The sequence below is a fragment of the Amblyomma americanum genome, chromosome 6 (assembly GCF_052857255.1).
Source record: "Amblyomma americanum isolate KBUSLIRL-KWMA chromosome 6, ASM5285725v1, whole genome shotgun sequence".
Lineage (NCBI taxonomy): Eukaryota > Metazoa > Arthropoda > Arachnida > Ixodida > Ixodidae > Amblyomma > Amblyomma americanum.
The window spans coordinates 12,515,049-12,528,141 of record NC_135502.1 but is presented as its reverse complement, the minus strand read 5'-3'; the positions used below and the strand labels follow the sequence as shown (position 1 = coordinate 12,528,141).

The window sequence follows — 13,093 nt, the reverse complement described above, 5'->3', positions numbered from 1 at the left end:
GTTTTTATGCTTGGCCACTTGAGGACACCATCGCTTTATATGCTGCACTCAACCACCTCACATACAGAATAATCAAATATTTCAAAGCAGTATTGTCCCATTAGCTGGCACACATTCACACTATGATCATCTTTGCCTTTTATAGCCTGAAAACAAGATTGCCGTTTAGTGCCGATGGCTCAACGGAAATTAGCTTTCCTTTTTACCAAACTTTGCTACTTTCAAGAAAACAAATGGCTCCTTCAGTGCAGTGTTGAAATCAGCCAAAATTGTTTATTCAAATTGTGTATTGATTGCTGTCTGTGGACTGCAGTATATTTACCTCTTGGCATATATCCTATTCAAAGGTTCATGGTGCAGCACGTTAAACTGAGCTTATGTTGAAATTGCCTCAAATATAAGTTCTTTCCTTCAATACTAGCAGATACTAAACTCTACACGATTTCATTTGTATGTGGTAGGTCTCCTTTAAGTTAGGAATTTTCGGGCTGTGGCAAAACCTCCTGACCGAATTTCTGCTGTCTCCTAGGAGATGTACCTCGTAAAAAATTTTGAATGTACCCTCTTGAGTTTGCACCCAAGTGCGCTTAAAACATTTAAACCTACCTGAACGATTAATAGGCATTCATTCTAGATAACATGCATCATTTACTGAGCATCCAGATGTTGATGTTTATTGGTGGATAATTTCTAAATGTCTTATTTTGTCACAAGTTGTGTATTTCTTGTATGCCGGTTGAATATTTATTGCTCTTTTTTCAGGTAATTGAGCATCAAAGCTGTTGAAGGCCTTTCGTGCTGTGCATTTTCTCTTTGTGCAAAAGAAGGTGTTCTTGCACTTGCAACTTAAAACACATCTGCACAGGCAGATTTGTCAAATAGTAGTTGCCACCCAACTTCTAATCCTGCCATAGGTTATGAGTTAGAGAGCAAGCAGCCTCAGCAGTGCTTTATCTTTGCTGTTCATTATGGCTGTGACAAGGCTCAATTCAGTGTGTTTGAATCTGCGTTTTGGCTGTTGGATGACAATGCATGCCTCAGAAATGTTTGGTTAGGGGCATCCCAAAAATAACATTAAGTATACCTATATTTATGGTATGGAAGGCATTGCAGTTCCTGACTGCCAAAAACTGCCATTCCATCTTTGCTGACAGAATGTCCCGTTTTGGACCTTCACGCAATCTGGGTTGGACCTGCAAGTGTTACAAACATTTATTGTCCCATATGGGTCCCCGTCAATTCGACACAGACTCTAGACTGGGGTAGCTGCATGTATAGTTTTTTTCTAAAGGAGTTGAACAGCTGCCCTTTGTGAACGAACTCTTGCACATTGGCCTTGTTGGTGAGTTCAGTGCTCTGATCACTATAGCTGTCTTTTTAATGTACCTGGAGAAGCACTCTGTTGTGGCCTTCATGGATGCAATAGCACCATTGCAGAGCATCAGTTTAGGCAGTTTATGCTGAGTTGCTGGATTGCAGTGTTAGCGCAAGAAGCAGTGTGCATCTCAAAAGGTGACCTCACTGGATAGCTGGCAGCACATTTATGGTGTAAGAATGCTTTCTATCACCACCTGCTTGGCTCATGGGATTGGTTCCACCCAGCTAATGTGTGTCACTCAAAGAAAGCGTTATGTATCACATGAATAATGTGTGGTTGTTAAAGGAAAGCAAAGTGGCCACGTTTCTTTCTTGAACCTGTGCAGATGAGACACCTGCATTGCTTAAATCCTAGCTTTGTCAATGGTGGCCAAAGGAAGTGCATGTGTGACATATAGCTGTGTACAACTTGTGACTCTTCATTTTTTCTCAGAATAGAGAAATGGTGAAGAATTGAAACTGCACTGTGGTATCAGTTTTCTTGAAACCACATAGCACCCATTTTCGTTTGCATCGCCTGGGCTGTTTTGTTGTGTGAAGATGTTCCTTGGTCTGTTACTTCACAAATCTGTTTGTTAAAATCTTTTTTTCTTCTTTCAGTTGGCATGGGCTTTTTGCTTGTTTGGGGCTCTGCATTGATGTCAAAATTGCTCTCCTTTTGCTATGAGTTAAGAAAAGACAAATTTATCATTTGTTTGATCGTTAGACTTTTGTTTACATATTTTTTTTTTGTTTGCCTGCATTGAGCCAAATTTTGTTGTTTTTTGAGTTCCTTTCATGCTTGCCTCCATGTATTCTTTTGGTTTCTTGTGTTGCAGAAAGTTGGTCCTCCGCTCTTGTGCCTGTTGTCGAGATGGTGCCGGGCTAGCTTCCTCGTGGATCTCTCTCTGTGTGTGCCTTTCTGTCTGTTCCCTCTTACCTCCCTTGTGCTGCTGAACATGTCTGCTGCTGCAGGTTGCATGCCTCCACCACGGCAGCTTTGCGTATGCCGCCTCACATGGTGATGGGCACACAAGGCAACATGGCACCACAAGACTTCTCTGATGTCAGGACACCCTGGCAGCAAATGTTGTGGTTGCACGGTACCTTTACATGCCGGAGTGAGCTCATCTGTGTTGACCGACTAAGTGAAAACAAATCTGGAACAGGCAGCTGGATAAAGAAAAAGATATGCTAGATCTAATGATAAATGTTTGAAAATTCAATTAGAACAATTGAGATCCAAGCAAACAAAGACCATTGTATTTTTCAGCGGTTCCAACATGATCACTGGGTAGGCAGGTTGTGCAGCAGCCTGTGCTTGTGTTTCTTGCTTTGCCCTGCTCCATTTGCATGTCACTTGTCCTGTTGTTCATTTTTCCCACTTTTCGTGCCTGACCTGACCTGTGCACACAGTGCGCGCTGCTGAATGTGGGAACTGAAACAAGAGAGGGACACAAGAAGGACCCACTGACCTGCTCATTTGACTGTGTCTCATTTATTGCCCTGCTTGTGATGAAAAAGCCTGATGGGTGCTGGCTGAGTTGATAAGTAAAGTAACTCAACAGCTGTGCTGCAGGATTAGGTGATACCAGATGTATGTTCCCACTGACAATGAGGGCACTAAGGAGAAGGTGCGGTGATTCTGCACAAAGCTGGAACAGCAGTTGTACGAAGCAGGAATAGGAAATGAAATATGTATTCCATGAGTCACTTTGGAAGCTGCGCACTGAGTTTCAGGAATATGGAGGCTGCTTGGTTATCTCTAGTTTACATCATATTGCGGAAATGTTGCTATAGTCGGATACAACTCAGGAACAAAGTGGCTTTTTCCTGTCAAAGGACCCCCTTCCAGCCAGTGGCGTCGGCCGATTCTCATTACCCTGGTAGCGTGACAATGCAGGGAGCTGCGTGACAATGCAGAGACCCACCCCATAGAGGGAGGGGACTGTCCCCTTTCATCTGCCACTTCGTGCATTGTCACGCTAGTAGGGTCACGAGAATTGGCAGGCGCCATTGGCTGGAAGGGGTCCTTTGACGGGGAAAAGCCACTTTGTTCTTGAATTGTACCTGACTGTAGCTCATTCTGCATTACGAATACCGAATAGAATTTGTTCACAGTGGGCGAAGAACCGTTACCTTAAATTCTCCGATAAAAAAGACAACATTGTACTTGTGAACAGAGCTAGAATAATTTGAAAAAAAGAGTCGATATAATTGGTTTGCAATTGGTACTGATTATGTTTCGATAATCTTCTTTTATTTTCCTTTTTGCTGCGGTGAGAACATGAAGTAGGAGAGATGGAATGATTTGGTGTGACCGAGTGGCGCTGCCACTTAAGTAGATTTTGTTTCAGCAATATGTGAAAAAAAAAAGAATTGCAAGAAAACAAAGTCTTCAGTTGTGCATTGAACAGAATTTATTGTGGCTTAATTGCCTCTTCCTGCTGCAGTGACATCCCGTTGTTTGTTCATGAAAGAAAATCCGGTATGCACTATTGTCACTTGTAGAGCCTCGCAGTTTCACTGGGCAGAGCTTCTGCCAAATGTAGGTGAGCCTTGATGTTTTCGTTTTAGAAAGCTTCTCCAAAAGTTAGCTCAAGTTAGCCCAGCAACTGTGGAAAGCACAACTGTCAAGTAACGGGCATAGCATTGCCAAATGCGCTCAGTCAGCAAAAAAAAAAGATAATAAATTGTAACAGTTGCTTTATGCAGTGCAGTGAGACAAGATTGGTCCCGAGGTGGGGCTAGGTGTACTGCTTAAGTTTTACAGTACGTAGAGCATTTCCTTTGCCTGTGGCTTGCTATGTGGTGTGCCCTCTCTCCGACCACTGGGTCCAGGGGCAGAGCCCCACGGCCTGACGTGCAGCCCCCTGGCTTCCGCCTTCCTCCTCCTCCCCATCCCCTTCTCCGCCTCCCCCTGCGCCATCACCTTTGCCAGGTCCCAAGCCGTCTGCGCCTCGCAATGTGACGGTGCGTGAGACACCTGCTGGGGTGCTGGTCACGTGGCAGCCACCAGCCAACTCTTCGGTACCAATTGCATTCTACTGTGTCGAGTACCGGTCACCCGACAAGACCTGGGCCCGCAGCACCAACATCATGACCGGCAGCGAGTACACCAGTCAGTTGAAGCCCTTTCTCTGCTTGTTTGTAGTCTGCTTCAAATCGGCTGCTTCACCTGCTTAATGCTGAAGCTTGAGAATGAATGGGAATGGGTGCATTATTTATTGAACTTGGATTTGCTGGCTTCCAAATCATTATTTTGTTTTGAAACAACTGATTAACTAATTAGTCAAATAATTTCATTTTATTTATTCGGTGGGGTGTTATGTAAAAAATGCTAGTGTTCATTTGGTTTCATCCATGTGCAGGATTCCATTTTTCTTTTAGTCTGGGTCATATTACATGAAACAGCAAGTATACAGGGTGTTTCATGTAACTTGAACCAAGGATTTTAAAAAAGCGGTAAACAACAGCCTGCTGAAACCAACGATGCATTGTTTGCCATCATGTGGCACTCCTCAGAGTATTTTGTATATTCTGCTTTATTAGTTAATTAACTAAGATGAACTATGAAAATTTTCAAATATTCATTTCAGTGCCAAGAGCATTACGTTAGGTTGTAGAGCAGGTTTAGAAACAACCGATCTAGCATGTATCTCCTACGGGGTCCTTTTTGCGGCATCTAAGAAAACCCGCGAAATATGAAAAAATACCACGGGACTGCGCTCGTGCGCTACCATATTGCAGCGCTCTCAACGGCGTTTTGAGCAAACGGAGCATGCTTGCTGACCATGGCAAAGTGAACAGCCACCGCTTTTAGCAGCGGCTTGACAGCGCGTCAGCACTTCTAAGAGCAGCGGCTGTTCACTTTGCCACGGTCAGCCAGCATGCTCCGTTTGCTCGAAACGCCATTGAGAGCGCTGCAATATGGTAGCGCACGAGCGCAGTCACGTGGTATTTTTTCATATTTCGCGGGTTTTCTTAGATGCCGCAAAAAGGACCCCGTAGGAGATACAATGCTACAATAAACTAGATCGGTTGTTTCTAAACCTGCTCTACAACCTAACGTAACGCTCTTGGCACTGAAATGAATATTTGAAAATTTTCATAGTTCATCTTAGTTAATTAACTAATTCAGCAGAATATAAAAAATACTCTGAGGAGTGCCACATGATGGCAAACATGCATCGTTGGTTTCAGCGGGCTGCGGTTTACTGCTTTTTTTAAATCCTTGGTTCAAGTTACGTGAAACACCCCGCACATGTAACACATGTGAAGGAAGCCAACAGATCTGCATTATCTGCATATCAAGTCATTATATTGGCACCAATAACAACACATTATATGAGGGATTGGGAGGATTCTGTTGCTTTGCTGCTGTGATAGTGTATATTTTATGCGATGAGCATATATAGTGGCACTTGTAATATGCAATGCAGAATTAATTGCTTGGTATTAATAGGAACACAACTAGTACTTAGTTGCATGGCCGCCACTTTAAGATTATTCTTGCAAGTTTGGCACTTGCACCTAATTTCTCTCCGTAGCAAGCACGTTGCAACTAAAACTTCCCTGCTCACCTACCTCCCAAAGCGAATGCTACTCCGGTGGGAGGAGGAACAGCCCTTGCTGTTGCTTCTTCACACCAGGGTGGTGGGGAAGCAAAAGTTCTGAGAGCTTCCTTGCTTTGTTTACACAGTTATCAAAGAATGGTCCTGCAACAACTTTTACTACAAATGTCATATGTATTTTTGTATTACATTGCAGAGTTTTCCTACATACTCAGACTCACTGTAGTCTCATATAAGAGGAAGAGTAAGCTTTATTAATGCGAAAGTATTAGATGACTCACTTTCAAGGCCATGTCTGCAAAATGTGTCCGTGGAAAACGGCACCATGTCACGTGACAGGTGTGATATGGCGCCATACCTAGTCATGTGGCAACGATGTAATGTGACGTCGTGCCAAGTCTCGTAACAGCAATGTAATGTGATGTCATATCAGTTCACATGACAGCGATGTAATGCGACATCACATCAAGTCACAGGACGACGTAATGTGGCGTCATACCTAGTCACGCTACAATGATGTAATACCAAGTCCCCACCCCTAATCTATGAAAGTGTAGATGAAATCCTCACTGGCTGACCTCAATGTAGTGCAGTATTCCCGACTACATTTGCACCAATGTTTTGAGCTGCAGTTCCTCTCCTCGGTTCTTTTTTCCTTGTGTAGCGCATTATTACCGCCAAATGTACAACCAACTAGCCCACATTGCTGCCTTGCTTCCTCTTACAGCGTTCTGCGTTGTGCCATAGCATTTCTCTTCGCATATAGCTTACATGTTTTAGTCAAGTTGGAGGCTAGGTAGCAACAGGGGTTCGGACCCATGACAAATGCACCTTCAGTTGCATGCTTTAAGGGGTGGTTCAGGTGTCCACCGAGATGTGGGGTGTGAGAGCTACTGTGCCCTTTCCTTTCCTCAAAAACCTTTCCTTTCCTCAAAACACATGCTTTCACATAAAAAAGCAATTCTAGTCCAGAACTTCATGGAGATGGCTGCTACACAGGCATGGTCTATAAAGGAGGCAAGCTGGTCCTCCAGGGCCATCCTGGTCAGGGCCGTCTCCCACTACCTACTCCAATGTGGGACTTTTGTGGGAAGGCACTGCCAGGTTACTTTGGTAGACTCACATGTGGAATAGTGTAGCCCTTTCCCGGAGTCTGGACATCTATCCTCATATTCAGCGGGATGAATTTTGCTCAGTATGTATAGGCACGGAAAGGTGCCTGTCTTAAGCTGGCGCCAGCGTGTTGCCTCCTCTCTGCTAAGCTTAGGGTGAGGCGGAGGGTATCATCTCCTATGCCCTTGTGTGCTTCAGTATTGTGCCATGCTGTTTGGCTACAGGCTGTGGTAGCCACACTTCAACCCCCGCTGGCTAAGTGTGGCCTCGAGCGGTGGCTTCAGCCATGTGGTTCCTCCACGTATCGTGGTGCCCATAATATCTCCGATATCTCTGATGCTTGATTCCGGGACTTGAGCCTTCATGTCCAAAGAATAAGTCATGTATCCGTCTTGCCTAGTCTTCCATTGAGGTAATTCCTGCAGGCTTGCTGCAAGTCAGTGAATATGGTCAGAGACTCTCCCCGCATGTTGCTGATGGCTACTGCTAGAGCCACAGCGACCTCTTCAGCCTCGGTAGATTTGCAGTCCCTGATGGTGATGCTGGCTATTTTTCAGTACACAGAGTCCACTGCTGTAGAGACAAATGTAAAAAACCTGCTCTTTCGCACGACCTACAGGGGTGTAAATCAGATTGCCCACACTGTTTAAGACCATAAAGTCTAAAAGAAATGGAAAAACAAGACTGATAAAGACCTGTGCTATTTGCTTTTAAACTTGTACCAGTGAACTCGCATCCACCAGTAAACTTGCATCCGTGCATTGCAGGCTCCTGTAAGCACAAAATTACAGATTTGCAATATATCAGATGCCTTACAGTCGTGTTTTCAGTATGTTATTGTTGTACATTGCTGCCGTTCTTTTTGTGAGATAAAGTGAAGGTGCTGCAAAGTAAATTTTCTCTTGCTGCAGTCACGGACCTGCCTGAAGGGACCAAGTTCTACATCCGCGTGTCAGCGTTTTCCATCACGTCCGCCTTTGCATCAAGCCCCCCGATACTGCTGACCCTCACTGGTATGCCACTGCTCACCTCGAAGGGCTCTTTGGTCTGACTGCATCGTCATTTGCCTGTGTCCGCTTGTGGGAGGCTCAACTTGTCTCACAGGGCTGCTTGAATAAACTTGCACCAGAGTTGCCCCCAAAACCAGTGCAGTGTGCAGAAGTCAATTCTAGAGCAGCCCTATGCACACCAGTGCAATTTATCAAAGATAAAATTTTGCACCAGTGCACCACTGTCATGTATGAAGATGCTATAAGAGAGCACACAGTTGTGGCCACATGAGCATCCGCTCACTCTGGAATTGTTTGTGGCCAGCTCAGCAGCAGGCTCTGCTTAGGCTTCCGCAGCAGTGCACTTCTTGTGTTGTCGTCATGCATTCAACAGTGGCTACCATCATTTTCAGGGTTACCATTTGTTAGGGAGACTGATTGGATATGTGTTCGCCTTTCATATTGGCTCTCTCCTGACCTTGGGGCAGTTTAGTTTTGTTTACTTTAGTTGCAAAGACCATACACTATTTAAAAAAAAAGGGGGGCAATGACATTTGCTTGTTAATCATTTTCTGAATTTTTTTAAGGAGCATTAGCTCTTACTACTCGGATTCGAATGTTTCTTGTGCTTCCGGGATTTCAATATGGCGGCTGGAAATCTCAGGTCAGCAAAATGTGCCCCCTATCACGTGACCGCACGCGCGCTGTTGTCGGGCCAGCAGGAGCAAAAACAGAACAGGCGGAGCAGTTGCAAAGAGGCCATTGTAAGGTCAGTCCTGCCTGTACATGAACACCACCATCACCGAAAACAGAACCTCACATAAGCCAAAAGTGTAGTCTTCAAACCTTCCATCGGACAGTGCAGCATGATTAGAACCCATAGTTTCTCCTGATGCCACAATTCCACGAAAAATTGCGGATTTGTGCATTTTTTGTGGAGTTGTGTGTTATCAGCCACATTCTCTTATTATTATTATTGTTGTTGTGAACATCAATAGGAACCCCTGCGACTTGAGCAAGCTAGGAGGTCAAGCATAGTGCCTCTAAAGGACAGCACATTTTCGCACCCTTCTTTGGAAACAGTCACAAAAGGGATATCAGCAGTAATGGCAGGAAACGTCTAGTTTCAGGTAGCACTCAGCATCTATTCCAGGTGCTTCATGGTACCAGGGCTGTCCAAGAATGAAAGTGAGCAGCAAGGGGGGGGGTGCAAACTTCTGTAGGGCTGCAGCCTTCTTGTGGGTGTAGTCCCCACATCAGGTGTGGAATCGTGCACAAGCCGGGCATCACAAGAGAGATCATTGAGTTGCTGTGGGGGCATTGTGTGAAACAAGCGCTAATCTTCAGATGCAGTGAATAACAAGGCCTGAAGCTGAATTGCAAAAGCCACCTTTAATTTCAATGAAGGTACATTTGGAGTATGCAAGGCATGTTTAAAAAATGAGCAGATATTTATGCATTGTGTGCATATGTTTCCTGTGGAATATTACTGATTTTTCATTATGGATTCATAGAATTTTAAATTTTCCACCGCAGGAAATCACGGGCTTTAGGCACAGTAGCCTTGCAGGAGCTTTGCAATGGGTGCCTGACCATTGTACCATTGAGCATGAATGCTGTTTAGCACAGGCACACATGGCAGCTTTTGCAGAAAACTTCTGCTGTTTCCTGCAAGCATACACTGTTCAAATTGAAGCACACTAAAATTAAGAAATATAACGTTGCTAACATTTATTTGTAAAACATTTAAACCAGTTGTTGGGGTGAAAGGTTGCATAAAGAATGCTTACATGCAAACAAGACCTGTGTGTAAACTGACCCTGATCATCTAGGCTGGTTTTTCCATTTGTAGTTCTCAGAACTGAATTCTAGTGACCTGGCTTCATCGTGAGACTAACTGCTCCTATCTGAATTCAAAAAATAGATAAAACCTGCTCACAAATCATGAGTACTACCTTGATTGTGGGTGTGCACCAAAACAGAGCAAGCAGCCATGAGTATCAGCCAATTTGTCAACTGTAGGCCTATAATCATATTTAGGAGATGGCAAACTTTGGACAAAACTAACAGCAAATGGTGCAGGTGGCTTGCTCACGTGGTCTGGAAACAGCGTCAACAGATGAGATGAAAAAGAAGATACAGTTAGGATGCGCATGACTTTGGTCTGAGTGAATGGCTTGCCAAGTGAGCTTGTCTACAGCCTGCATGGAGTGAGTGTCTGTTTTAGCAGTTGTATGAAATTTAAAAGGCATATTCTGCATGTGGTAATGCCTGAGATTGCATGGGCACAGCTAAACTAGCGACGAGGTGAGGCAGATATTCAGGAGAGGGCATGAGGCATTGTTTGAGGGAGTTTTCCCGAGTGGAGCCGTCATGGGCCGCTTGCGGTCTCATGATCATCGTCACTTGCATGAGGAACATGAGGAGGAGGAGGAGAGGAGAACGTTGTGTTCTTGTTGGCGGCGCCACCAGGCTGCTGTGTTTCAGACCGGGGCCCCAAGTACAAGCGGGACCAGGCCATCATCTCGGGTGTCGTCGGTGGTGTCCTGTTTTTCATTGTGGCCATCATCCTTTCGGTGTGCGCAGTCAAGATCTGCAACAAGCGCAAGCGGCGCAAAGCTGAAAAAGGTGCGTGCTGCTCCTTTTACAGCGGCAGCTGTTAAAAGCATGCTATCTCCCGTTCTACAGCATCGGCGTCATTATGCAAACAGGCGAGGAGCAAAGAGGAGTGGCGCCTACTGACGTTCGCGCCTCTATGCACATAGGGCACTGCTGTGTAGCACTTGTGAATGGCCCATTCAGCACTACAATTAGCTGTTGCTGAATCTTGCATTACACAGGCATAGTAACTGGCAGTTTTTTTTTTTTTTTGGCATGCACTATCAGGGACAAATATCTCCAGGGTCCACGAAAAGCAATGTTTGGCAACAAATGGCTCATTTGACTCCCACACATTAGAGCACATGAGTCAGACTTTCACCCCCACAAGTGTAGCCTTGAGCCACTGGCTAATAACAGGACTCTAAACTTTGATTGGCAGTCCCATATTGTGGGTGCTCTTGTCCCAGATAACACATTCAGAGCTCTATTGCTGTCTTGGGAACTTGCAACATGCTATTGTTTTCCACATTACCCGGTGTTCACTTGCAATGATGTCTTTGGCCCTGACGCTTTGTAGCAATCCTGAGCAGCTGCTCAGCCCATGCAGTGCCTAGCCCATGCAACTCTTGAAGAACAGATATGCAGCACCGTTAGGCAGCTGTTGTGGGCGATGCATTGCTGCAAGCTTCTCCAAAAGTGTGGGCTTTCCATGAAAAGTAAAGGCGGGAATGCTTGAATTGGCCCTGATAACTGTGGTCATGTTTGCTGCTTAGTGTGCAAAAGTGAGGCTGTTTAAGTGAACATTATTCCTGCTAATGCGTTTTTAACAGTGAACCTCAATACACTTGACTTTGTGCATACAGGCATTCAAATGCGTCCATTGTGGGGAGGACTCACAGTGTGTGTGTATGCTTTTGCAGCGTACATGATGGTGACGTGCCCTGTGGCAGATGCCCGCAATGGAGGCCACTCACATGGGGGCAGCCCTGTCTCGCTCAAAAAGTGAGTGTTTCTTTTTACAGTGATTTATTTTAGTGCCTTTCAATGGGTTAAACAGCTTCATCGTCACAGTATGTGTCAGCTGAAAATTTTCATGTTCACCTGCTGCTAAAAAATTTTGTCACCCAAGAGGGCCATAAAGAACTGAGAAAAACTGGGAGTGTTTTTACTTTTTTTCTTAATTTTAGCTCATATTCATTTGTATATCCTTACCTCTCTGATAAGATCTGGAAAACGCATTCGTGCGAGCAGTTCAGCAATTTTTACGTCCACAGGCATACAGAATAAAGAGCTGCAGTGGGATCTCATTAATTTGTACCCACTCAACATTTACAAACTACCACTTTAGTTCTCTCTGAATCGAGTGTATTTAAATGGGCCACCTTAATTAAAATCTGTATAATTTGAAAAATTGGTGGCTCCTTCAGGTTTGCATTACTGAGCAATTGTCCTGCAGTATACAAAAATAATTTATGAGGCCAGATTACATTTTAGCAACACATATTTTAGGATTAATTGGTGCATGTTCATCGTAGAAATGAGTCCCCAAAAAACAAGAGAAGAAACAGGCAGACACAGCACTAACCCTGTGCTAATAACTTCCCATAAGTTTCACTTTTTCATGATTAATACTGTTTTTAATGCCTTAAGCATCTAGATTTGCACTTTTTGTTATAAAGAAGACTCCGCTTATTTAGTGTATGTGTTCAACTTGTCAAAAGTCAATCTTAACTGAAGCGCCTGCAAGGTCAAGTTGCTTAATGAACCCTGTAATAAGTAAGTATATGCCATCTCAAACAAACAAATAGGTGTATTATGGTAGCAGTTAGCATTTGAGGATATCCGCTTAATGCTTCCTGGGCAATGCTTTGTAACATTTGTATTCCAAGAAGCTCTGTTACCACACTCAGAAAGCAGAGTGTGCTGTAAGCTTGACATGCAAGGCTGTCCACAGTTTTAAGACGATGGTGGACGCCTGCATATACATTCATGGACACGTATTTGTGGGATGTAGGTACGAGAAAACAAATTTATTTTTGTGCGGTTGGGCAGAGAAGGCCAGTGGAAAGCACTGAGAAATGAGGTGACTTGCATGCTCTATCCTCTGGAAGAATACCAGCTGAGCGACTAGCGCGGCAGCGTGGAAATTAATTTTTTCCCGCTAATCTGCATCCCACAAACTTTTGTCCATGACCATACAAGCTATTGTTCAATTGCCTTGTGGCACTGCAAGGATTCATATTATGTTAACCAATCTGGACAAGTATAATCATCTTAAAGCAGATATTTTATCGCATTTATGAGAAACTAAACTTGCGTTCCCAGTTTATTCAGATTCTTATAGACTTCCTGCATGTTTGCAAACAAACTAGGTGGCGCTGCAGTTGCTAGCTTGCTCGTGGTAAACAAGAGGTTAGGGAGCGGCATGGCGGGGAGGCCTTGAGTGCAGGTGTTGGAGGC

The 13,093-nt window shown here is 44.4% G+C and overlaps 2 protein-coding genes across 5 annotated transcripts in view; one reads left to right on the top strand and one right to left on the bottom strand.

The window, feature by feature from the left end:
- Positions 1 to 13,093, bottom strand: part of LOC144136326 (ubiquitin-ribosomal protein eL40 fusion protein-like) — a 274,921-nt gene that overhangs the window by 75,626 nt on the left and 186,202 nt on the right. The gene's annotated exons all lie outside the window — the stretch shown is intronic.
- The window catches only part of LOC144136322 (protein turtle-like), a 63,110-nt gene that overhangs the window by 39,159 nt on the left and 10,858 nt on the right, over positions 1 to 13,093 (top strand). Inside the window, exons 13-16 of one of the 4 annotated variants that reach the window (XM_077668567.1) lie at positions 4,226 to 4,477; positions 7,955 to 8,056; positions 10,520 to 10,660; positions 11,554 to 11,635. In XM_077668567.1, coding sequence (XP_077524693.1) covers positions 4,226 to 4,477; positions 7,955 to 8,056; positions 10,520 to 10,660; positions 11,554 to 11,635 — 577 coding nt within the window. Of the gene's footprint in view, positions 1 to 4,225; positions 4,478 to 7,954; positions 8,057 to 10,504; positions 10,661 to 11,553; positions 11,636 to 13,093 lie in introns of all 4 variants that reach the window. The other 3 variants (XM_077668569.1, XM_077668568.1, XM_077668566.1) reach the window with 3 other exon arrangements.